The sequence below is a fragment of the Oncorhynchus masou genome, chromosome 15 (genome assembly GCF_036934945.1).
Source record: "Oncorhynchus masou masou isolate Uvic2021 chromosome 15, UVic_Omas_1.1, whole genome shotgun sequence".
NCBI lineage: Eukaryota > Metazoa > Chordata > Actinopteri > Salmoniformes > Salmonidae > Oncorhynchus > Oncorhynchus masou.
Genome location: NC_088226.1, coordinates 6,833,092 through 6,856,581, shown reverse-complemented (window position 1 = coordinate 6,856,581; position 23,490 = coordinate 6,833,092). Strand labels below are relative to the sequence as shown.

General features: G+C 43.0%; 2 protein-coding genes across 4 annotated transcripts in view; both read left to right on the top strand.

Moving 5' to 3' along the window:
* The window catches only part of LOC135555433 (E3 ubiquitin-protein ligase SMURF2-like), a 63,374-nt gene extending 60,269 nt beyond the window's left edge, over positions 1–3,105 (top strand). The window contains exons 19-21 of one of the 2 annotated variants that reach the window (XR_010457871.1): positions 333–408; positions 611–2,777; positions 2,878–3,105. Coding sequence is in view for 1 of the 2 variants with exons in the window: in XM_064987844.1 (XP_064843916.1) it covers positions 333–408; positions 611–710 (176 nt within the window). In the remaining variant the exon portion in view is untranslated. Of the gene's footprint in view, positions 1–332; positions 409–610 lie in introns of both variants that reach the window. The other variant, XM_064987844.1, reaches the window with a different exon arrangement.
* A 7,234-nt stretch (positions 3,106–10,339) lies between these two features.
* Positions 10,340–15,787, top strand: LOC135555432 (probable ATP-dependent RNA helicase DDX5). Of its 2 annotated transcripts, none has more exons than XM_064987843.1 (13): positions 10,340–10,508; positions 11,288–11,459; positions 11,626–11,722; positions 11,832–11,965; positions 12,079–12,144; positions 12,229–12,370; positions 12,447–12,607; positions 12,684–12,856; positions 12,963–13,073; positions 13,156–13,217; positions 13,291–13,350; positions 14,596–14,827; positions 15,039–15,139. In XM_064987843.1, exons 1-13 carry the CDS (start codon positions 10,468–10,470, stop codon positions 15,064–15,066), a joined length of 1,479 nt encoding a protein of 492 aa, XP_064843915.1. In that variant the 5' UTR covers positions 10,340–10,467; the 3' UTR covers positions 15,067–15,139. The 2 variants fall into 2 exon arrangements, with proteins under 2 accessions (XP_064843915.1, XP_064843914.1); XM_064987842.1 differs by having other exon boundaries at positions 10,341–10,508; positions 14,596–14,814; positions 15,039–15,787.
* The last annotated feature ends 7,703 nt before the right edge of the window (positions 15,788–23,490 follow it).

The window sequence follows — 23,490 nt, the reverse complement described above, 5'->3', positions numbered from 1 at the left end:
CAGAGCAGGCTGAGCAGAGTCCAGTAGTTCAGTGAGTCCAGTCTGTCAGACAGGATGCCCAGAGAGCACCCAGGCGTGCGGAACACACTGTGATCCACTGCTCTTCCTGTCTGACATGCCGCTTCACTCTGCTCTTCCATGTTACATAACAGGACCATCGCTGCTGCTGGTCTAAATACCAAGGTCCGCGCAGGCCAATGACAACATACACAAACCCAGTGCTCTTAGTGCCCACACTTGGCGCCGCAGAGTGCTGAGCAAGCTGTCCAGTACAGTACTGAGTGAAGGGTGCTCTGCCGTTGTGCTTCACAGTAACTGTTGATAAGTTACAGGTGCTGCAGGCCCACGACTCTTCACCATCCACCAGATCGATGCCAGCTCCAACAACCTGCCCAAAGCCCACACCTGGTGAGTGTCTGCCTGCTCTGACCCTGCAGCTTGCCCTTCAGGATCAATGTATGCCTTTGTGAAAGCTGGGAAGGGCACTTTGATATATCAACATCATGCTTTAGGTTTAGGTTTCCACCCATGTATCTGTTAACCATGAACATAGAGAGGTCCTAATACCAAAGGCTCAGGCTCAAGTCTCTCTTGCCCTCTGTTTGTTCAGCTTCAACCGGATCGACATTCCTCCCTACGAGAACTATGACAAGCTGTATGACAAGCTGCTCACTGCTATCGAGGAGACGTGTGGCTTTGCTGTGGAGTGAGACGCTGCTGACGCAGGGGTCAGCAGGAACAGGGAGTGGAGGAATTCGACATTGTCAGACCCCACCATCCAGTTCACCCAGGGGAAGGGGGGCGTCTGGGGTCCAGTGGCCCAAGGACTCTCTCGCCCACAATAGGGACATAGTGGCCAGGCCAGGGGGGGGGCAGAGGAGACCTGAGCGAGCAGTCTCGTCTGTCATGGGGGTCCACCCCCCTTTAAAAAAATAACATTTTCAGCTGCTAATAACTCAGACTATTTACTAACTTGTGGAACTTTAAAAATGGCTGGCTCTTCCTTTTTTAATAAGTTTAGTTTTAGCATTGTAAAAATAGTCAGTATTCCATGTAGCTACTTACCATCTTACCAAGCAGAACATGAAGTCCACAACTAAACAAAACATTGGCCACATAAACAAGACTGGTATCACTGGTTTGATGGAGTACATTGTTACCCACGGTTACCAACAACACTGAATGGTGCTTGGTTTGTTTGGAGGCAGGGACTGAAGGGAGCATGAAGGCTCCTTAGCACCCCCTGGTGACAGTCCTCTTCTACCACGAGGACTCTTGGGGCATCTATCTTCACTCAGAGGCTGGACTTTGGAGCACATGTTCAGAACTTGGCCTTATGGAAAAAGACATGCAGGGCCCCATTGTCAACGACCCTGTCCAAAGAAAGCGGGCTGGTTTTCAGCGCTCCATTCCCAGAAACCAGTGTCACACGTCTGACATGTAAGCTTGTTTGGAAATTTAAATAAATAGCTTGAATGGTGTTATTTTTATATAATGGGAAAATGAAAAAAGAAACACTAAAATGATATGTAATATATATATAATTTATGTCTGTTATATTTCAGAAAGCTTTTGCCATTATTCCAGATTTGTTTTTGAAAATATTAAGTGTTGCTGTTTAAAGCTTGAAAGAAGTACACTTAGATTATTGTCGGTGAAATCTTTACATAGCCTCTTTCCTACACAGTAAGTAGAGAGGTGGTCTTAATGGTGGGTTGTCTTTAATACACACAGTCCTCTGAGTGCCATAATACTTTTGACTGAATCTTTTCAACTATTTAGATATTAACCTGACCCTTTAAATTCCAGTGACATCATCCAGTAGGTACTTGTGATGGGGTATGTATGATGAGTTCCATAGACCTTTCTTGTGATTTCATGATTGTTTCTACCATGGTGATCTGCTCTGTCCCCACAAAAGAATGGCTAAGAGTCCCTGCTACCCTGATGCATTTTGTTTATGTGAAGATTACACACATATTTTGTAAGTGCTACTCTTGTCATTCTGGCAAATAACTACTACTACCTTCCGGTTATGGTCTTCTGGTGCTAAATAAGATTGCTCATTTCTTTCAAGATATTGGCAACCAGTCTTATACCTTGGGCTGAGATGGGAGCATAGCAAACTACATACAACAAGTTGCAATGAATTGAACAAACATCACTCTGACCTCAAGCCACATTCTCAGGAGATGTCATATTATTTGTTGTATTATTTGGGAGCTGACGTGGTCAAGACCTTTTCCTCTGTAATGGTTGAATGTCTTATACAGTACATTATGTTGAGTGGCTATAAAGTCTACATTTGTCATGTGTATTGTAACCCAACAGTAGACATTATCATGTGATTGTTGGCTTTCTATATCTCCATATTGGCTATAAATGAAATCTGAATGAATGAGATGAACCTGCTAATTCTACTCACCTGAACCTAGCTCTACAAGTATGGGTTTGGGGGAGAACATATTTATTTTCTACTCATTCAAACAAATTGTTGAATGTTTTCTTATTTTTTTAATGGCTGCCTGTCTAGCGATCTATGACCATGGACTGTTCTTAAAGTTAGCATACATTGAAAATGAATTGCTCATCTTTTTCTTTTATAGAGGTGTATGCAAGGTGACGTGTCCTCAGATGGTGCTTTGTACAGTGATAGGATATTGTTCATTAATGTGGATCACACAACCTGTAATTTATCTTTAACTTAAGTTGTTTTTTTCACACGTACAGAACTTTTTGTCGCCGTATGTACTAGGTGACTTCTATCTATTTACCAGGTAGGTCATGGACTGATTGATTTTATATCTAAACATATTGATTTACTTTAAGTAAATCTTGACAGTCTGTTTCTTACAATCTTTCTGCATTACTCCATAGCTGCCTCCCTGAAGAATGGAACTTTTTATTAACAAGTCAAATTTGAGATGCAGCTTTTTGTTGCTTAATTTTTTTTTGCATGATCCACGAGCAGGACTATATCTCTTATAGCTGACTGATGCAATTAGATGTACTTAACACTATCATTTTTGTAAGAGTATTTTATTTTTGTGTGTCATTTAGGTCTAATTAAACTTGCCTTTGTCAGATGATATGAGGCACCTTGAATGTGGCTGTGCCTTGTCTTTTGTCTGTGTATGTGAGAGGTTTTGGGGGGCTTTCAAAGGATTTGGGCTGAATTTCGCTATTGTGAAGACAATAGCGGTATTTTGGGTTGCATCTGATATAACTCCACAAATCAAATGTTATTGGTCGAATACCCATGCCAACTGTAAAGTTTGGTGGGGGAGGAATAATGGTTTGGGCTAGGCCCCTTAGTTCCAGTGAAGGGAAATCTTAACGCTACAGCATACAATTACATTCTAGACGATTCTTTGCATCCAACTTTGTGGCAACAGTTTTTGGGAAGGCCCTTTCCTGTTTCTGCATGACAATGCTCCTGTGCACAAAGAGATGTTCATACAGAAAGGGTTTGTCGAGATCAGTGTGGAAGAACTTGTCTGGTCTGACTTCAACCTCATCTAACACCTTTGGGATGAATTGGAACGCCAACTGCGAGCCAGGCCTAATCGCCCAACATTAGTGCCCGACATCACTAATGCTCTTGTGGCTTAATGGAAGCAAGTCCCAGCAGCAATGTTTCAACATCTTGTGGAAAGCCTTCCCAGAAGAGTGGAGGCTTTTATAGCAGCAAAGGAGGGACCAACTCCATATTAATGCCCATCATTTTGGAATGAGATGTCCGACGAGCAGTTGTTCACATTGATCATGTAGTGTATATGTACATAATTGTGTGTATAGACAGTATATTAATAGAATGAGCCTTGACTAGAATACAGTATACTGGGAGCACCATTACCAGGATGATGGACAGGGGTACGAGGTAATTGAGGTAGCTATGTAAATATACAGCGCCTTCAGAAAGTGTTCATACCCCTTGACTAATTCCACATTTTGTTGTTACAACCTGATTTCAAAATTGATTAAATATTTTTGACCCATCTACACACTATCCCATAATGACAAAGCGAAAACATGTTTTTGGAAATTTTGGCTAATGTAGTGAAAATTTCATACGTAAATATTTCATTTATGTAAGTATTCACATCCCTTTATTATGACAGTCTGAATTGAGCTACTGTGTATTCAATTTCCTTTGATCATCATTGACATCACGACAACTTGATTGGAGTCCACCTGTGGCCAATTAAATCGTTTGGACATGATTTAGAAAGAAACACACCTGTCTATACATTTCATGTGACTGGGAGCCAGGCCCACCCACTTAGGAGCCAGGCTCAGCCAATCAGAATAAGTTTTTTCCCACAAAATGGGCTTCATTACAGAAATACTTATCAAATCAAATTTTATTTGTCACATACACATGGTTAGCAGATGTTAATGCGAGTGAAGCGAAATGCTTGTGCTTCTAGTTCTGACAATGCAGTAATAACCAACGAGTAATCGAACCTAACAATTCTACAACTACTACCTTATACACACAAGTGTAAAGGGATAAAGAATATGTACATAAGATATATGAATGAGTGATGGTACAGAACGGCATAGGCAAGATGCAGTAGATGGTATCGAGTACAGTATATACATATGAGATGAGTAATGTAGGGTATGTAAACATAAAAGTAAGCGGCATTGTTTAAAGTGGCTATAGATATATTTTTTACATAAATTTCCATTATTAAAGTGTGTTGGAGTTGAGTCAGTATGTTGGCAGCAGCCACTCAATGTTAGTGGTGACTGTTTAACAATCTGATGGCCTTGAGATAGAAGCTGTTTTTCAGTCTCTCGGCCCCTGCTTTGATGCACCTGTACTGACCTCGCCTTCTGGATGATAGCGGGATGAACAGGCACTGGCTCGGGTGTTTGTTGTCCTTGATGATCTTTATGGCCTTCCTGTGACATCGGGTGGTGTAGGTGTCCTGGAGGGCAGGTAGTTTGCCCCCGGTGATGCGTTGTGCAGACCTCACTACACTCTGGAGAGCCTTACGGTTGTTGGCGGAGCAGTTGCCGTACCAGGCGGTGATACAGCCCGCCAGGATGCTCTCGATTGTGCATCTGTAGAAGTTTGTGAGTGCTTTTGGTGACAAGCCGAATTTCTTCAGCCTCCTGAGGTTGAAGAGGCGCTGCTGCACCTTCTTCACAACGCTGTCTGTGTGGGTGGACCAATTCAGTTTGTCCGTGATGTGTACTCCGAGGAACTTAAAACTCTCCACTACCTCTGCTGTTTCCTGAAGTCCACAATCATCTCCTTTGTTGACGTTGAGTGTGAGGTTATTTTCCTGACACCACACTCCGAGGGCCCTCACCTCCTCCCTGTAGACCGTCTCGTCGTTGTTGGTAATCAAGCCTACCACTGAAGTGTCGTCCGCAAACTTGATGATTGAGTTGGAGGCGTGCGTGGCCACGCAGTCGTGGGTGAACAGGGAGTACAGGAGAGGGCTCAGAACGCACCCTTGTGGGGCCCCAGTGTTGAGGATCAGCGGGGTGGAGATGTTGTTAGCTACCCTCACCACTTGGGGGTGGCCCGTCAGGAAGTCCAGTACCCAGTTGTACAGGGCGGGGTTGAGACCCAGGGTCTCGAGCTTGATGACGAGTTTGGAGGGTACTATGGTGTTAAATGCTGAGCTGTAGTCGATGAACAGCATTCTCACATAGGTATTCCTCTTGTCCAGATGGGTTGGGCAGTGTGCAGTGTGGTTGTGATTGCATCGTCTGTGGACCTATTGGGGCGGTAAGCAAATTGGAGTGGGTCTAGGGTAGAGGTGATATGGTCCTTGACTAGTCTCTCAAAGCACTTCATGATGACGGAAGTGAGTGCTACGGGGCGGTAGTCGTTTAGCTCAGTTACCTTAGCTTTCTTGGGAACAGGAACAATGGTGGCCGTCTTGAAGCATGTGGGAACAGCAGACTGGGATAGGGATTGATTGAATATGTCCGTAAACACACCAGCCAGCTGGTCTGCGCATGCTCTGAGGACGCGGCTGGGGATGCCGTCTGGGCCTGCAGCCTTGCGAGGGTTAACACGTTTAAATGTTTTACTCACGTCGGCTGCAGTGAAGGAGAGTGGTCTACAGTTGTGAGGCTGTTTGGATGTACTGCCAAATTCTCTAAAATAACGTTGGAAGCGGTTTATGGTAGAGAAATTAACATTAATTTCTCTGGCAGCAGCTCTGTTGCCAGTTGCACCCTCCCTCAAAGGTTTAGACATCTGTGGCGTTGTGTTGTGTGAAGAAACTGTACATTATAGTGGCCTTTTATTGTCCCCAGCACAAGGTGCACCTGTGTAATAATCATGCAGTTTAATCATCTTTGTGATATGCCACATCTTCGTGATATGTGCATATGGAAAATGTTGGGGAATATTATTTATTTCAGCTCATGAAACATGGAACCAACACTTTGCATGTTGTGTTTATATTTTTATTCAGTATATATTATTTAGATTATATTATATTATAAAAAGGGACATGGCATTATGCCTGGAGTTTGAAAAAAGGCACATGAAAGATTCTGACAGCATAAGGCAAAATATTCTATAGTCTGATGAGACTTGAATTTAACCCTTTGGCCTGAATGGAATGTGCTATGTCTAGAGAACCAGGTACAGCTCAACACCGATCTAACACCATCCCTACCGTGAAGCATGGTGGTGGCAGCATCATGCTTTTTAACAGCAGGGACTGGAAGACTTTGCTTTTTTTACCTTAATTTAACTAGGAAAGTCAGTTAAAAACAAATTCTTATTTTCAATGACGGCCTAGGAACAGTGGGTTAACTGCCTTGTTCGGGAGCAGAACAACAGATTTTTACCTTGGGGATACAATCTTGCAACCTTACAAGTCCAACGCTCTAACCACTAGGCTACCTGCCAACCTGTAAGGATAGAGCGAACAATGAATGGAGAAAAATACAGGTAAATCCTTGATGAGTACCTTCTTCAGAGTCTAAATTACCTTAGACTGGGGCAATGATTTACGTTATAAAAGGACAAAGACCAAAAGCATACAGCCAAAGCAACACTTGAATGGCTTCCAAACAAGAATGTGAAAGTCCTTCAGTGACCAGCCAAAATCTGTGGAAAGACTTAAAGATTGCTGTTCACCGCCACTCCCCATCTAACTTAACAATACTTGAGAAAGTCTGCAAGGAAGAATGGGAGAAAATCCCCAAATCCAGATGTGCAAAGCTGATAGAAACATACCTACGAAAAGTCAAAGCTGTAAATGCCACCAAAAGTGCTTCTACAAAGTATTGACTCGGGGATGTGTATAAATTGCAAGTGTATAAATTGAGCAGTATTATAAGAGCCTGGTAGCAGCAGTTGTGATGTGTGCTAAGGTGCAGAGAATCAGCAGGTGATCAGTCTATTTCAAGTGTTCAGCAGTCTGATGACTTGTAGATAGAAACTGTCTCTGAGCCTGTTGGTATCAAACCTAATGCTCCGATACGGTCTGCCTGACAGTAAGGGAGAGAACAGCACGTGGTTGGGGTGTGTGGGTCCATGATGATGCAGCGTGCCTTCCTCAAGCACCGTTTCGAGTAATGTCCTGGATGGGTGTAAGCACGTTCCCAGTGATGTACCGGGCTGTCTTCATCACCCGCTGGTGGGTAATTCAACGATCAGTTCCTTCGTTTTGTTGACGTTGAGGGAGAGGTTATTTTCCTTAGCAACTGTAATTTAGAACAGCGTAGTACACAAAGAGTATTGTCTGCTAATGTGTCTCTGACTTCGAATCAGGAAAGGGGATATGAGAAGGATTACTTTGGAAATGAGAAAGATGACGTTGGTCATTTTACATACAGTATAAGAGCAGGAAATGTTTTTTTTAAATCTAGAGTAACGGCTGTTATTACAATACTACACTTATTAGATTACCATGATACAATAAACAGGTCAGTTTAGGGGCGTGTTTCATAGAAGATGAAGTATTGTAGCACACTAGTATGTTATGTCATCCTTTAACCAACTTTTAAATCTTGACAAAGTGGGAGCTGTAAAGCTTTCCATTTAATTTGAGCATTTATTTGAATTAGAATGAGTCTGGCATGTCCTGAGCAGCAGAGGCGTGAACTGAAGTGCTTTCATCAATGATGATGGGGAAAGGTGGTGATGGGAGGGGGCTTGGGGAATCAGTATCTATTTGCTCAGACAAAGGAATGGGTAGAAAATGTTGGTAGTGTGATGGACTGTATAGGCCTAAACAGATTGTAGGCTACCACAGAAACAGCCAACCTTGACATTGATGTTATTTCGTAGATCCAAGCAGTGGTACACCACTCTGCATATTAAACCTGATCACATACAGTGCCTTCAAAAAGTATTCACACCCTTTGACTTTTTACACATTTTGTTGTGTTACAGACTGAATTTAAAATGGATCCAATTTAGATTTGTGTTGCTGATCTACACACAATTACCCATAATGTCAAAGTGCAATTTTGTTTGTAAACATTTTTACAAATGAAAAACTGAATTGTTTGGAGCCAATAAGTATTTGTTATGGCAACCCCAAATAAGTTCAGGAGTAAAAATGTGCTTAACAAGTCACATAATACAATGCATCGACTCACTCTGTGTCAAATAATAGTAGTTAACATGGTTTTTGAATGAGTAACCCATCTCTGTATCCCAAACATACAATTATATGTAAGGTCCCTCAGTCGAGAAGTGCATTTCAGTACAGATTAAACCACAAAGACCAGGGGATTTTCCAATGCCTCACAAATAAGAGCACCTATTGGTAGATAGGTGAAAATATAAAAAGCAGACACTGAATATTTCTTTGGATGGTGTATCAATGCACCCTCAGTTGCTGGAGAGGAAGGAAACTACTCAGAGATTTCACCATGAGGCCAATGCTTATTTTAAAACAGTTACATGGTTTACTGGCTGTGATAGAAATGGGATTTGTTTGATTTGCCACAAACATAATGCTTGTATTTCTTTGCCACTTTTTTAAAAAGTTGTACTTTAGTGCCTTATTGCAAAAAGGATGTAGGTTTCTGAATATTTGTATTCTGTACAGGATTCCTTCTTTTCACTCTGTCAATTAGGTTAGTATTGTGGATTAACTACAATGTTGTTGGTCCATCCTCAGTTTTCGATCACAGCCATTAAACTCAGTAACTGTTTAAAAGTCACCATTGGTGAATACTTTCGGGAGGCACTATAATTAACGGCAGTAGTCTATTAAAGGCATTTTAGTGAGAAAAAAATATAGACAACTGACCCAGAACTACACTAACAACTTCAGAGGTTAGGGACTTTTTTACTGTAAATCAACATTTTCACATTACAGAGTAGCTTTTCCAATTTAAAAAAAACCTTTACAGTCTATTATTCATTAAAAACATGACATTATTAAGTGGCTTTAGGTCTACCATCTTTTACGCTAAAGTAATCAGCGGAATTCTAATTTTAGGGAGATTTTCCTGCAAATCAACTGCACTCGTTTGAGACTGCCGTCGAGCCATATTTTTTTTTTTCACTGGATGTGCTTTCTTTGAGCTCTGACGTCACTTATGGTAAAAGGATCAACCGGATCACAACTGTTTCTTTTTTTTGTACATATGCTTTCGCCAACAGGTTCCATTAAATAATCCCAAGTGATACACCCAGAGAGCTATGTCTAAATATATCGCTCTGATACACCTAAGAGCGAGAATTTGTTTATTTGTCAAACTGCAGTCAAGCATCATGTCACCAGAATTAGACCCTCAATATTTATTGGAAAGGAGCATCAAGATCACCGTGCACTTTTACCAACCTGTGAAGTTCATAATAATTAATTTCATATGTAGCCATATAAACTGAATGGTTTCCCGAGTCATACCATATCGTCGCGTGAATTTCTCACATAAATAATTGTACGGACACACCGTCGGCATTTATATCACAGCTGTTAATACGGTATGAATTTACTCGTGTAAAACTGGATGGAAACGTGGTTATTGTGATACAGCTGATAAAATGTGATAAATTGACAATACAAAATACCTAGCTAAATGCCACAAGTTGTGCACAATAGCATTCTGTCGTATTAGAGATTCACAATTTGGAATAGCATTTGTTTCAAAACATGCTTTTTATAATGGATTTTCATATGGGATACATATACGTTATCTATAAGGCGCCTTTAACATTATAAACACATTGCGACAAATTAGCTCCTCCATTTCACACCATTTTCGAAACATAGTCGCGTTGCATATGCACGTTTTCCTTCCAAATAGCTTTGAATGTGACGTTACGCAATGTGCTGCGGTGTCGTCAGTTCACGCGGATTAATACTTCACTCAGACCGAGCGTGACACTTCCTCATGCAATAAAACCCGAATCTCTTTTTTGAGTTCACCGGCATTTCAGTATCATCACGGCAGTTCGGGTTTGTTATCGGATTTTCAGGCGTAGTTTATTTATCGTTTTTATTTATACACTTTGTTTACAAGATGCCAGGATTTTCAGACAGAGATCGTGGTAGAGATAGAGGGTAAGTGTCCGAATGAAAGAATTTAGGCGAATTTAACACCTCGTGTTTTCTCGCCAGAAATGGCTGACATGACGCACAGTAGCTGCCTATATATATTTTTTCCATTAGAGTGTCGTAGTTTCCATTTAAAAAAGTTAATATCGAGATTTTGTTGCTTTGAAGTTCACCGGCATATTCAGAATCAGAAGGGACAAACGTTTTTAAAGGCCTCGTTTCGTTATGAAACTAGCCGGAGGCCTGATCTGAATCCGAAAATTCTTAGCTTGAGGCCTGTTTTATTAAAATACGAACCAGCTAGTCAGCTGTTGTGTTTTTCTAATTTACGTTATCACATTTACATAACGTTTATCTTAACATTAATATTGTGCCTCTTCATACAGCATGTGTCCGATACCCGGCAAGCTAGCCGACTAAATGTATTTGTACGCCATGTGGCATCATTGAATGCGGATACAAAATGCCGGCCGGTTTTTTTTTTTTTTTTTTTTTTTTTCCCATTGTTCCTCTGCTGGATATACTTAAGATGGCTGTTTTAACGTGACGCAGAGTCCAATAAGTCAAGCATTTATTCTAATTTGTATAACTGGAGTACCTTCTGCATTGTATTGAAGTTGGGGTAATGTGTACGATTACTGCGAGTTGTCACTAGACAATTTTTTGTTAAATCTAAAATGTAAATTTCTTCGCTTGGCGTTTACTCAGGCGAGTATATTCACTGGTAACCTAAATCTCTTTTACATTGGTTGGCGTGACTAACATTACACCATTCACTTCCCCAGATATGGCAGTGGACCACCTCGTTTTGGAGGCGGTGGAAGAGGTGGTGGTGGTGGGGGGAAGTTTGGTAATCCCGGTGATCGACTGCGCAAGAAGCACTGGAACCTTGACGAGCTCTCTAAATTTGAAAAGAACTTTTACCAAGAGCACCCAGATGTTACTCGGAGATCTCCGGTATGTATTCTAGTGGTCAATATCCAGATGCAGCTGATTTACATTAAATGTTAGGTAATGGCTACTGGCATGTGTTCTTGCACATGTTCCTTTTTCCCCAATGGCCATTTGCTGTAGTTTTTTTGCATTGCCATGCCAATTGATCTGAGTCCATGTTACATTGCAGCAAGAGGTTGCACAGTACAGAAGTACTAAAGCAGTTACTGTGAAGGGGAGGGACTGCCCTAATCCAATTATGAAGTTCCATGAAGCCAGTTTTCCAAGTAGGCACACTCATTAATATCTGACACATTCAGTTGAAATATTTATTTCTGATCTAAACTCGTCTTCAATCTGGGCTAGTTTTCATGTAACCCCTTCACTTTTGCACAGCCTACGTGATGGATGTCATTAACAAAGCAGGCTGGTCAGAACCAACACCGATCCAAGCACAGGGTTGGCCACTGGCTTTGAGTGGCAAGGACATGGTTGGTATTGCACAGACAGGCTCTGGGAAAACTCTCTCGGTAAGTGTTGAGAATATTAGCATTGACTATTCCAACAACTTAGAATTGCTCATAAAAATAACTGAAACTGATAGTCCTTTTTACTGTAATGCAATATCATTTTCCCCCTGCAGTACTTGTTGCCAGCAATCGTGCACATTAATCACCAGCCTTTCCTGGAACGTGGAGATGGCCCTATTGTAAGTACCCATGGTTATTCAAAGACTTGTATCTAACCTCTCATCCACCCAACATGGGTTTATGGTATTCAACCTTTCTTTCAGTGCTTAGTGCTTGCCCCGACCCGTGAGCTGGCTCAGCAGGTCCAGCAGGTGGCAGCAGAGTATGGCAGAGCTTCTCGCCTGAAGTCTGTCTGTGTTTATGGGGGTGCGCCCAAAGGGCCACAGCTCCGTGACCTGGATAGAGGCAAGTTCCACAACTGCTCTATGTATTTGGCTGATTTGAATCTATGGAATTTGGTGCTCATGATTGTTTATTATAGGTGTGGAGATTTGCATTGCTACACCTGGCAGGCTTATTGACTTCCTGGAGGCAGGAAAGACCAACATGCGCAGATGCACTTACCTGGTACTGGATGAGGCTGACCGAATGCTCGACATGGGTTTCGAACCACAAATCCGAAAAATTGTGGACCAAATCAGAGTGAGTTCTGTTGTGATGTGTTAGTCCACTTGGGGACAGTTATCAAGGGAAAATCTGACATGTTCCTTCTCTCCAGCCTGATCGACAGACGCTGATGTGGAGTGCCACTTGGCCCAAAGAGGTGCGCCAGCTGGCAGAGGACTTCCTGAAGGACTACGTCCAGATCAATGTGGGAGCTCTGCAGCTGAGTGCCAACCACAACATCTTGCAGATCGTGGATGTTTGCAATGATGGCGAGAAAGAAGACAAGTGAGTCCTGTCTGGCCTGTCATTTCTGTATATGTAATGGGTGGAAAATAAGACTTAAACGCTTGTTTTGTCAAGTCACTAATTGAATTCTTCCCTGCCTTTCCAGACTCCTCCGCCTTCTAGAGGAGATCATGAGTGAGAAGGAGAACAAAACCATAATCTTTACAGAGACCAAGAGGAGATGTGACGAGATCACTAGGAGGATGAGGCGGGATGGGTAAGTGACATCAATACTTCGTTCTTTAAACTCAGGGTAATCATTTGTTTCACTGGACTCAATTTACACTTGCTCCTTTTAGTTGGCCAGCAATGGGCATCCATGGAGACAAGAGCCAGCAGGAGAGGGACTGGGTGCTCAATGGTGAGTTTATCACAAGAACCATTTATGACACACCCTTTTATGGCCAGCTATCAATTTCTTTTCCTTTTTCCAGAGTTCAAGTTTGGAAAGGCGCCAATTCTCATTGCCACAGACGTCGCCTCCAGGGGTCTAGGTTAGTTTCATTCTGTCCTTGGTCCCTTGTACCAACTTTTTTTCTGAGAGAAAGTGTTTCTTTCTGTAACTCTTCTGCCTTCTGAGTTTCTCCCCTATCTGAAGGAGCGGTCTTTTGAGGCAGGGCCTTGGCATGACACGCCCAGGTCTCCAGAGGGGGAAGGAGGACTCTTGGAGGTGTCCTGACTGGGACATCACCCAGTCACATACAGAGGTGGCGGGGCCCGAGTGCTGAATATCACGCTGGGCTGCCCAAATGGGGGCCTAAATGAGGGTTAGCTGCCGCACCCCTGTAAATGCAGCTGTTCTCTGGCATCGGTTTGGACTGCTTCACACCCAAGCTCATGGCTCCACCAGGCTCTGCTGTTTCCATGTCTTGCATGTCGGTTTGGGCATTGTATTGCAAGTCATCGAATTCTGGAAGGTGTCGCTTTTCTCAAAGCATGTGTGACAAATGTGGCAGTTTCCTAAACTTCTGTTTTGAGACAGTTGTAAGTCCCATTACACGTTCACCTCTGTAATGATATGGCTACTGGCGCTTAGTGTCAGTGGGTCATGTCAGTTGGCTGGGGACAAAATCCAAGCTCGCACTCCTCCCTCACCTGTGTTTCAAGTCATGTCGAGACCTGCCAACGAGAGACATTTGATCACGTGAACACTGGTTCTGGGAATATCTTGCCTTGAGACTGGGGGTACTTTTGTTATGGGTCACAGGAGTAAGTGGCTCCATTTTTAGCTTTCCAATTGTTTATGGTCTTGGCGAGACGTTGTCTTTATAGCGAGCTTCTTATGAGTGTGTGGGAAGAAAGGGCCTTCATTATCACCATAAGGCCCTAGTTTTGGCACATGAAGAGGCAACAGTGCGCAAAGTGGCCTTACTGTGTAGAAGCACCCTGCAGTCACTTGACATTGTGTGGGGAGTTTTCTGCAATGGGAATGGACTAGTGAATGCATACTCCTTTATGGTAAGACTTCTGATCCTTTTTTGTGGGGAGGGGGCTTTTGAGAATTGAGGGGTTATCTGGATTGGAAGCATTTGGAGTGTGCATCGTTTCTCTCTTCCCACCGTAGTATCCCCACGGATTTAGCCTTTCTGGAGTATCTAATACTATTCTTTACAGCCTAGTGGAAACCAGCTACATCCAGTGACTGGTTGTACTAACTTTGCTCTTTTGGTCTGGCTGTTGTGGTGTGCATCTTTGTGCGCTCCTTTGTTTTTTTTGCCACACTGCAACACATCCTACAGATGTTGAAGATGTGAAATTTGTCATCAACTTTGACTACCCCAACAACTCTGAGGACTATATCCACCGCATTGGCAGAACTGCCCGGAGCCAAAAGACTGGCACAGCCTACACCTTCTTCACCCCCAACAACATGAGGCAGGCCAGCGACCTCGTTGCTGTGCTCCGTGAGGCCAACCAGGCCATCAACCCTAAACTCCTCCAGATGGCGGACAGAGGAGGTAAATCTAATTGGTGAGATACAGGAACTGTGGTTCAGCTGCAGCCATTTTTTTTCCCCCTTTTTTGTTGAAGTGGATGGGTTTGGCACAGTCAGAGCTATGGGATCTTGAATCATTTTTGTTAGCCATTTATTTACCCCTACAGTGTTTTCCCATGTACCCATTTCATAACACTCGAACTCGCATGAAATTCAATTCTAATTTGTTCTTGTTTTTCCTTTCAGGTCATTCAAGGGGAGGCAGAGGTGGTAGTGGATTTAGGGATGACCGCCGGGACAGGTACTCCTCCGGGGGCAGGCGTGACTTCAGTAGCTTTAGGGACAGGGACAACGATAGAGGTTTTGACAGTGGACCAAAGAAAGTCTTTGGCACAAATTCACAGAGTGGAGGTTATGGGGCAAGTGGCTTTGACAAAAGCGGCAATGGTTTTGGCGGCGGCTACGGCAGCAACGGCCAGTCAAACTATGGTGCCAGCCAGGCCGGGGTGTTCCCAACGCAGAACTTCCAGGCCCCACAGTTTAGTGCCAACCAAGGCGGTGCACAGAGTGGCATGAGCCATCAACAGTTCCCCTTCACACAGCAACAAGCACCACAGCCCATGGTGCCTTACCCAATGCCCCCTCAATTCCCACAGTAAACATGAAAGTAAAGATGGTAAATTATTGCTTTTTTGTCTTGTTTAGTCCTATACTCTATTCAAAATTGTACTGTTTAATTTTTTACACCAGGGTTCAACCAATTTTTGAACCTCAAGTCCCTGTGGCGGGGTGGTCCTGCAGCGCTGCAATAGCGCACAATTTTGCTTTCTTTTACTTATTTAATTTGTTACATTCCTCAGTAACGTTTAGTCTTATTTTGTACTAGTTATTGCAGATGTATTGTTTTGTCCCACCTGTACCATTTAAAGTGATATGTTAAGATCTTAACTGGGAGGCACTGCATGGCCTCTCGCAATAAAAACCAAAAATACCTATCTTGTCTTATTCATTACATGAGTTTCAGAGAATGCTTAAATCTGTTCCACTTTGCCTCAACAGGTAAATGGATTAATTCTCAGGAGCAGTATGGAATTAATATTTTGTCTAGAGGGATATATGAACATGGTCAATTGCTTAAATTAGTCAATGCTCACAGTTACCTATTACACTTGTTGTGCTCAATATGCTGAGGCAAATATGCACATTGTCTGGCAGGTGTTGTCTGCTTTCCAATCCTAGGCAAAGCTTTGACCTGGCTGATTTCATTAACGTTTAGTTCGGCTTCATGGCTTCTTCCACTGTTAGTGTGTCTATAATGCAGTAAGAGAATCTGTACTGGACACACTGTACTAGCTGTTGTCTTGAACACAACCTAAATATTGATTTGGAGTGGCCGCTATTGGAAGGAAAAGTGTCAGTCAATTTCATGAGGCCATCCCATCCATGAAGGCATTTTATGGCCTGGATTTACTCACCATTTACCAAACATGTTTCTCTGCCTGCTTTTACTGCGCAGCACATGAAACCATCCTCTCCCATCCCTCTTAGCAAGCTGGTGAGGGTTGGGTAACTGGTTTGCCCTGTCTGTCTTCCCAAAGGTGTTGACAGGGACTTGTTTGGGTGGAGTGACACATTACAGCTCAACCCAGCTCAAACTGTATTAAACATGTTTTGACAGCTTGTACTGTATCCGTTCTAGATGGCAAACAATGCAAGCCAAAGCCTGCCAAAGCACAGCCCCCACACCCCTAGAGGGATATCTTCAACCACCAACTTACCATCCTGAGACAAGGCAGAGTATAGCCCACAAAGATCTCCGTCACGGCACAACCCAAAGGTGGACACCAATCCAGACAGGAAGATCACATCAGTTACTCAACCCACTCAAGTGACGCACCCCTCCTAGGGACGGCATGAAATAGCACCAGTAAGCCAGTGACTCAGCCCCTGTAATAGGGTTAGAGGCAGAGAATCCCAGTGGAGAGAGGGGAACCGGCCAGGCAGAGACAGCAAGGGCGGTTCGTTGCTCCAGAGCCTTTCCGTTCACCTTCACACTCCTGGGCCAGACTACACTCAATCATATGACCCACTGAAGAGACCATTCCATAAAAATGGAGCTCTATAGGAGAAAGCCCTGCCTCCAGCTGTTTGCTTAGAAATTCTAGGGACAATTAGGAGGCCTGCGTTTTGTGACCGTAGCGTACGTGTAGGTATGTACGGCAGGACCAAATCGGAAAGATAGGTAGGAGCAAGCCCATGTAATGCTTTGTAGGTTAGCAGTAAAACCTTGAAATCAGCCCGTGCCTTGACAGGAAGCCAGTGTAGGGAGGCTAGCACTGGAGTAATATGATCAAATTGTTTGGTTCTTGTCAGGATTCTAGCAGCCGTATTTAGCACTAACTGAAGTTTATTTAGTGCTTTATCCGGTAGCCGGAAAGTAGAGCATTGCAGTAGTCTAACTTAGAAGTAACAAAAGCATGGATTCATTTTTCTGCATCATTTTTTGGACAGAAAGTTTCTGATTTTTGCAATGTTACGTAGATGGAAAAAAGCTGTCCTTGAAACAGTCTTGATATGTTCTTCAAAAGAGAGATCGGGGTCCAGAGTAACGCCGATGTCCTTCACAGTTTTATTTGAGACGACTGTAACAACCATTAAGATTAATTGTCAGATTCAACAGAAGATCTCTTTGTTTCTTGGGACCTAGAACAAGCATCTCTGTTTTGTCCGAATTTAAAAGTAGAAAGTTTGCAGCCATCCACTTCCTTATGTCTGAAACACAGGCTTCTAGCGAGGGCAATTTTGGGGCTTCACCATGTTTCATTGAAATGTACAGCTATGTGTCATCCCCATAGCAGTGAAAGTTAACATTATGTTTTCGAATGACATCCCCAAGAGGTAAAATATATAGTGAAAACAATAGTGGTCCTAAAACGGAACCTCGAGGAACACCGAAATTTACAGTTGATTTGTCAGAGGACAAACCATTCACAGAGACAAACTGATATCTTTCTGACAGATAATATCTAAACCAGGACAGAACTTGTCCGTGTAGACCAATTTGGGTTTCCAATCTCTCCAACAGAATGTGGTGACCGATGGTATCAAAAGCAGCACTACGGTCTAGGAGCACGAGGACAGATGCAGAGCCTCAGTCTGATGCCATGAAAAGGTAATTTACCACCTTCACAAGTGCAGTCTCGATGCTATGATGGGGTCTTAAACCAGACTGAAGCATTTCGTATACATTGTTTGTCTTCGGGAAGGCAGTGAGTTGCTGCGCAACAGCCTTTTCTAACATTTTTGAGAGGAATTGAAGATTCCATATAGGCCGATAGTTTTTTATATTTTCTGGGTCAAGGTTTGGCTTTTTCAAGAGAGGCTTTATTACTGCCACTTTTAGTAGGTTTGGTACACATCCGGTGGATAGAGAGCCATTTATTATGTTCAACATAGGGGGGCCAAGCACAGGAAGCAGCTCTTTCAGTAGTTTAGTTGGAATAGGGTCCAGTATGCAGCTTGAAGGTTTAGAGGCCATGATTATTTTCATCATTGTGTCAAGAGATATAGTACTAAAACACTTGAGTGTCTCTCTTGATCCTAGGTGCTGGCAGAGTTGTGCAGACTCAGGACAACTGAGCTTTGAAGGAATATGCAGATTTAAAGAGGAGTCTGTAATTTGCTTTCTAATAATCATGATCTTTTCCTCACTTGGGGAATGCTGCTTTTTATTTAGCTTTGCAACAGTATCAAAAATAAATTTAGGATTGTTCTTATTTTCCTCAATTAAGTTTGAAAAATAGGATGATCGAGCAGCAGTAAGGGCTCTTCGATACTGCACGGTACTGTCTTTCCAAGCTAGTTGGAAGACTTCCAGTTTGATGTGGCGCCATTTCCGTTCCAATTTTCTGGAAGCTTGCTTCAGAGTTCAGGTATTTTCCGTATACCAGGGAGCTAGTTTCTTATGACAAATGTTTTTAGTTTTTAGGGGTGCAACTGCATCTAGGGTATTGTGCAAGGTTAAATTGAGTTCCTCAGTTAGGTGGTTAACTGATTTTTGTCCTCTGACGTCCTTGGGTAGGCAGAGGGAGTCTGGAAGGGCATCAAGGAATCTTTGTGTTGTCTGTGAATTTATAGCATGACTTTTGATGCTCCTTGGTTGGGGTATGAGCAGATTATTTGTTGCAATTGCAAACGTAATAAAATGGTGGTCCGATAGTCCAGGATTATGAGGAAAAACATTAAGATCCACAACATTTATTCCATGGGACAAAACTAGGTCCAGAGTATGACTGTGACAGTGAGTAGGTCCAGAGACATGTTGGACAAAACCCACTGAGTCAATAATGGCTCCGAAGCTCAAAAGACGAAAACTTTTTTTTTTTTTGTAAATTGAAATTTTCTATTATAAATGTCAGCAACACCTCTGCCGGGAATGCACGAGGGATATGGTCACTAGTGTAACCAGGAGGTGAGGCCTCATTTAACACAGTAAATTCATCAGGTTTAAACCATGTTTCAGTCAGGCCAATCACATCAAGATTATGATCAGTGATTAGTTCATTGACTATAATTGCCTTTGAAGTAAGGGATTTAACATTAAGTAGCCCTACTTTGAGATGTGAGGTATAACGATCTCTTTCAATAATGACAGGAATGGAGGAGGTCTTTATCCTAGTGAGATTGCTAAGGCGAACACCGCCATGGTTAGTTTTTCCCAACCCAGGTCGAGGCACAGACACGGTCTCAATTGGGATAGCTGAGCTGACTATACTGACTGTGCTAGTGGCAGACTTCACTAAGCTGGCAGGCTGGCTAACAGCCTGCTGCCTGTCCTGCACCCTATTTCATTGTGGAGCAAGAGGAGTTAGAGCCCTGTCTATGTTCGTAGATAAGATGAGAGCACTCCTCCATCTAGGATGGAGTCCGTCACTCCTCAGCAGGCCAGGCTTGGTCCTGTTTGTGGGTGAGTCCCAGAAAGAGGGCCAATTATCTTCAAATTCTATATTTTGGGAGGGGCAGAAAATAATTTTCAACCAGCGATTGAGTTGTGAGTCTCTGCTGTAGAGCTCATCACTCCCCCTAACTGGGAGGGGGACAGAGACAATTACTTGATGCAGACAGATCTTTCTAGCTGATTTACACGCTGAAGCTATGTTGCACTTGGTGACCTCTGACTGTTTCATCCTAACATCGTTGGTGCCGACGTGGATAACAATATCTCTATACTCTCTTCACTCGCCAGTTTTAGCTTTAGCCAGCACCATCTTCAGATTAGCCTTAACGTCGTTAGCCCTGCCCCCTGGTAAACAGTGTATGATCGCTGGATGATTCGTTTTAAGTCAAATACTGCGGGTAATGGAGTCGCCAATGACTAGGTTTTTCAATTTGTCATAGCTAATGGTGGGAATCTTCGGCGTCTCAGACCCCGTAATTCATCCCAAAGGTGTTGAATGGGGTTGAGGTCAGGGCTCTGTGCAGGCCAGTCGGGCTCCTGAGTGGCGCAGGGGTTTATGGCACTGTGTCTCAGTGCTAGAGGCGTCACTACAGACACCCTGGTTCAAATACAGTCTGTATCACAACCGGCTGTGATTGAGAGTCCCAAAGGGCAGTCCACAATTGTCCCAGCGTCGTTCGGGTTTGGCTAGTGTTTGCCGTCAACTGACTTGTCTAGTTAAATAAATGTTGTTGTTTTTTATCCTATGATGGTGCCACCTTGAACATCACTGAGCTCTTCAGTAAGGCTACTGCCAATGTATGTCTATGGAGATTGCATGCCTGTGTGCTCGATTTTATACACCTGTCAGCAACAAGTGTGGATGAAATAGCTGATCCACTCATTTGAAGGGGTGTCCACATAATTATGTATATATAGTGTATGTCTGGCATGTTAACTGTAAATACTGCCTGCTTTTTCCTTTGTTAGTAGCCTACGAAAGCTGGTTATATTTATTTATCTTTCCTTGTTTGCTGTAGCCTCGCCTCTCTTATGACTGGTGCTTTCTCATGATCCAGCAGTGAGAAATAAACAGTGGCAGGTTTAGAGGTCCTGTCCCAAGCAACAGGTTTAGAGGTCCTGTCCCAAGCAACAGGTTTAGAGGTCCTGTCCCAAGCAACAGGTTTAGAGGTCCTGTCCCAAGCAACAGGTTTAGAGGTCCTGTCCCAAGCAACAGGTTTAGAGGTCCTGTCCCAAGCAACAGGACACAGTGAATCACAGACACAGGTATTATGTTCTTCTGCATCCATTCATGTCTCAATTTGTAAATGTGCAATTAAGAAGTGTTTCAAAAAGAGTGATTCTTTAGAGCTCGTTGTCAGGGTTGAAATTACACGTTAGCAGAGATGGCGCCTACGGACATGGTCGCCGTGTTCCTCGCTCTTAACCAACTTTGCAGTATATTTTTGTGTGTGTTATGTCTTACATTATTTGCACAGAACATTTCTTGCATTATTACCTACAGCTGAAAATAACTTTTGGTTATATCGGCGGTCTCTCACCAGCATTTGGACCAAAAATTCAACGTTCCGAATTCTGACATTGCTCATTCTAATATTTCTATATTTATTTTTTATTTATTTCTATTTTGGGGATTTGAGTGAATTGTTTTGTATTGTCAGGTACTACTCCACTGTTGGAGCTAGGAACATGAGCATTTCTCTACACCCGCGATAACATCTGCTAAATATGTGTACGCGACCAATAACATTTGATTTGATATTCACTAGACAGTTCCCTAAAATAGGGGCCTGGGCAAACATAAGTATTAAACACCTATTCTTGGGGACCCTTTTGATGTTTTCAATGATTAAGGGGATGCCCTTGTTTGCTTTGTTCCCATAACCCTTGTAGTTCAAGCCCTGCTCTTCAGTGTTACATACCTTGACTGAAATGTGTTCTCTCTGTAAATGATTTGGGTGTTCTTGGCTGAGCCTCTCCCAGATGAATGGCAGCCAGGCTTGCACAATATGCAATTTAACCAGGTATGTGTTCTGCCCTGTGGTGTCGTGTAGTGGGATAGGGGAGGGGTGGGGAGGGGTCTGGTGGGGTTTCATGTTAAGTCAGTAAATGAGATTGGACATTTACAATGCAATAATATGCAGCCCCAGTAGCCCACACCTTATGACCACATTAGGAAAACCTGAACTTTGAAAGATGCTGCTGCTGCTTTACTCAGAGTGAGTATTTTTTTACTGGGATTATGAAGTGAGATAGGCCTACATCTTTTTTAAATGAATGATAAACGGACTAATCTGGGTTTGGCGGATGCCAGGAGAACGCTACCTGCCCCAATGCATAGTGCAAACTGAAGTTTGATGTAGGATCAATTATGGACTGGGACTGTTTTCATGGTTCGGGCTAGGCCCCTTAGTTCCAGTGAAGGGAAATCTTAATGCTACAGCATACCATGACTTTCTAGTCGATTCTGTGCTTCCAAACTGTGGCAACAGTTTGGGGAATGCCCTTTGCTGTTTCAGCATAACATTTCCTCATGCACAAAGCAAGGTCCTTACATAAATTGTTTGTCGAGATCGGTGTGGAAGAACTTGGCTGGCCTGCACAAAAGTCCTGACCACAACCCCATCAAACACCTTTGGGATGAATCGGGGCGAGACAGGCCTAATCGTGCAACATCAGTGCCCGACCTCACTAATGCTGTTATGGCTGAATGGAAGCAAGTCTCCGCAGCAATGTTCCAATATCTAGTGAAACGCCTTCCCAGAAGAGTGGAGGCTGTTGTAGCAGCAAAGGAGGGAGCCAACTCCATATTAATGCCTATGATTTTGGAATGAGATGTTCGACAAACAGGTGTCCACATACATTTGGTAATTTAGTGTATGGCATACTGCCAAAATATAGAAAACCAGTATAGTGTCTAAATAGGGCATTTGGTCACCCCGAGCTGCCAGGTTCAATGCGCCTTGGCATGGTTCTACAAGTGTCTGGAACTCTATTGGAGGAATGCGACATCATTCTTACACGAGAAACTCCATTATTTAGGGTTTTGTTGATGGTGGTGGAATCAGGAATCTCTCATAGGTGTTCAATTGTGCTGAGATCTGGTGACTGAGACACACACACCCCCTTTAAACCCCCTATGTATCTTTGAGACCCCTCTTAAAAAGTAATGGTAACCAAAATAATAAACGGGTCTTTTTATACATGACCCTAAGTATGATGGGAAGTTAATTGCTTAATTAACTCAGGAACCACATCTGTGTGGAAGCACCTTCTTTCAATATACTTTGTATCCCTCATTTACTCAAGTGTTTCCTTTATTTTGGCAGTTACCTGTAGTTCCCTCTTCATTCATCACTCTTCACTTTTTGTATCTTTAGTATCTTGCATGTTTCTCTACTGGCATGTTGCCGTTGGTCAGGAGAGTACTGTACCCAATATGGATGTGAGCCAGACACACCTACGTCAAGCCTGATGCTCACCAGCATGCTAAACCACAGATTTGACTCAGCCATAGACATAACATTATGAGTTAGTAGCGTTAATATAACTCAGACATAAACTCCCACCTCACACTTTTCTATTAATTGCACATGCTTGTGTAATTATATACCAGGCGGTGTCAGAAGAAGGTCCTAAAAATGGTCAAAGACTCCAGCCACCAAAGTCATAGACTGTTCTCTCTGCTACCGCATGGCAAGAGGTACCGATGCACCAAGTCTGGAGCCAATGGGACCCTGA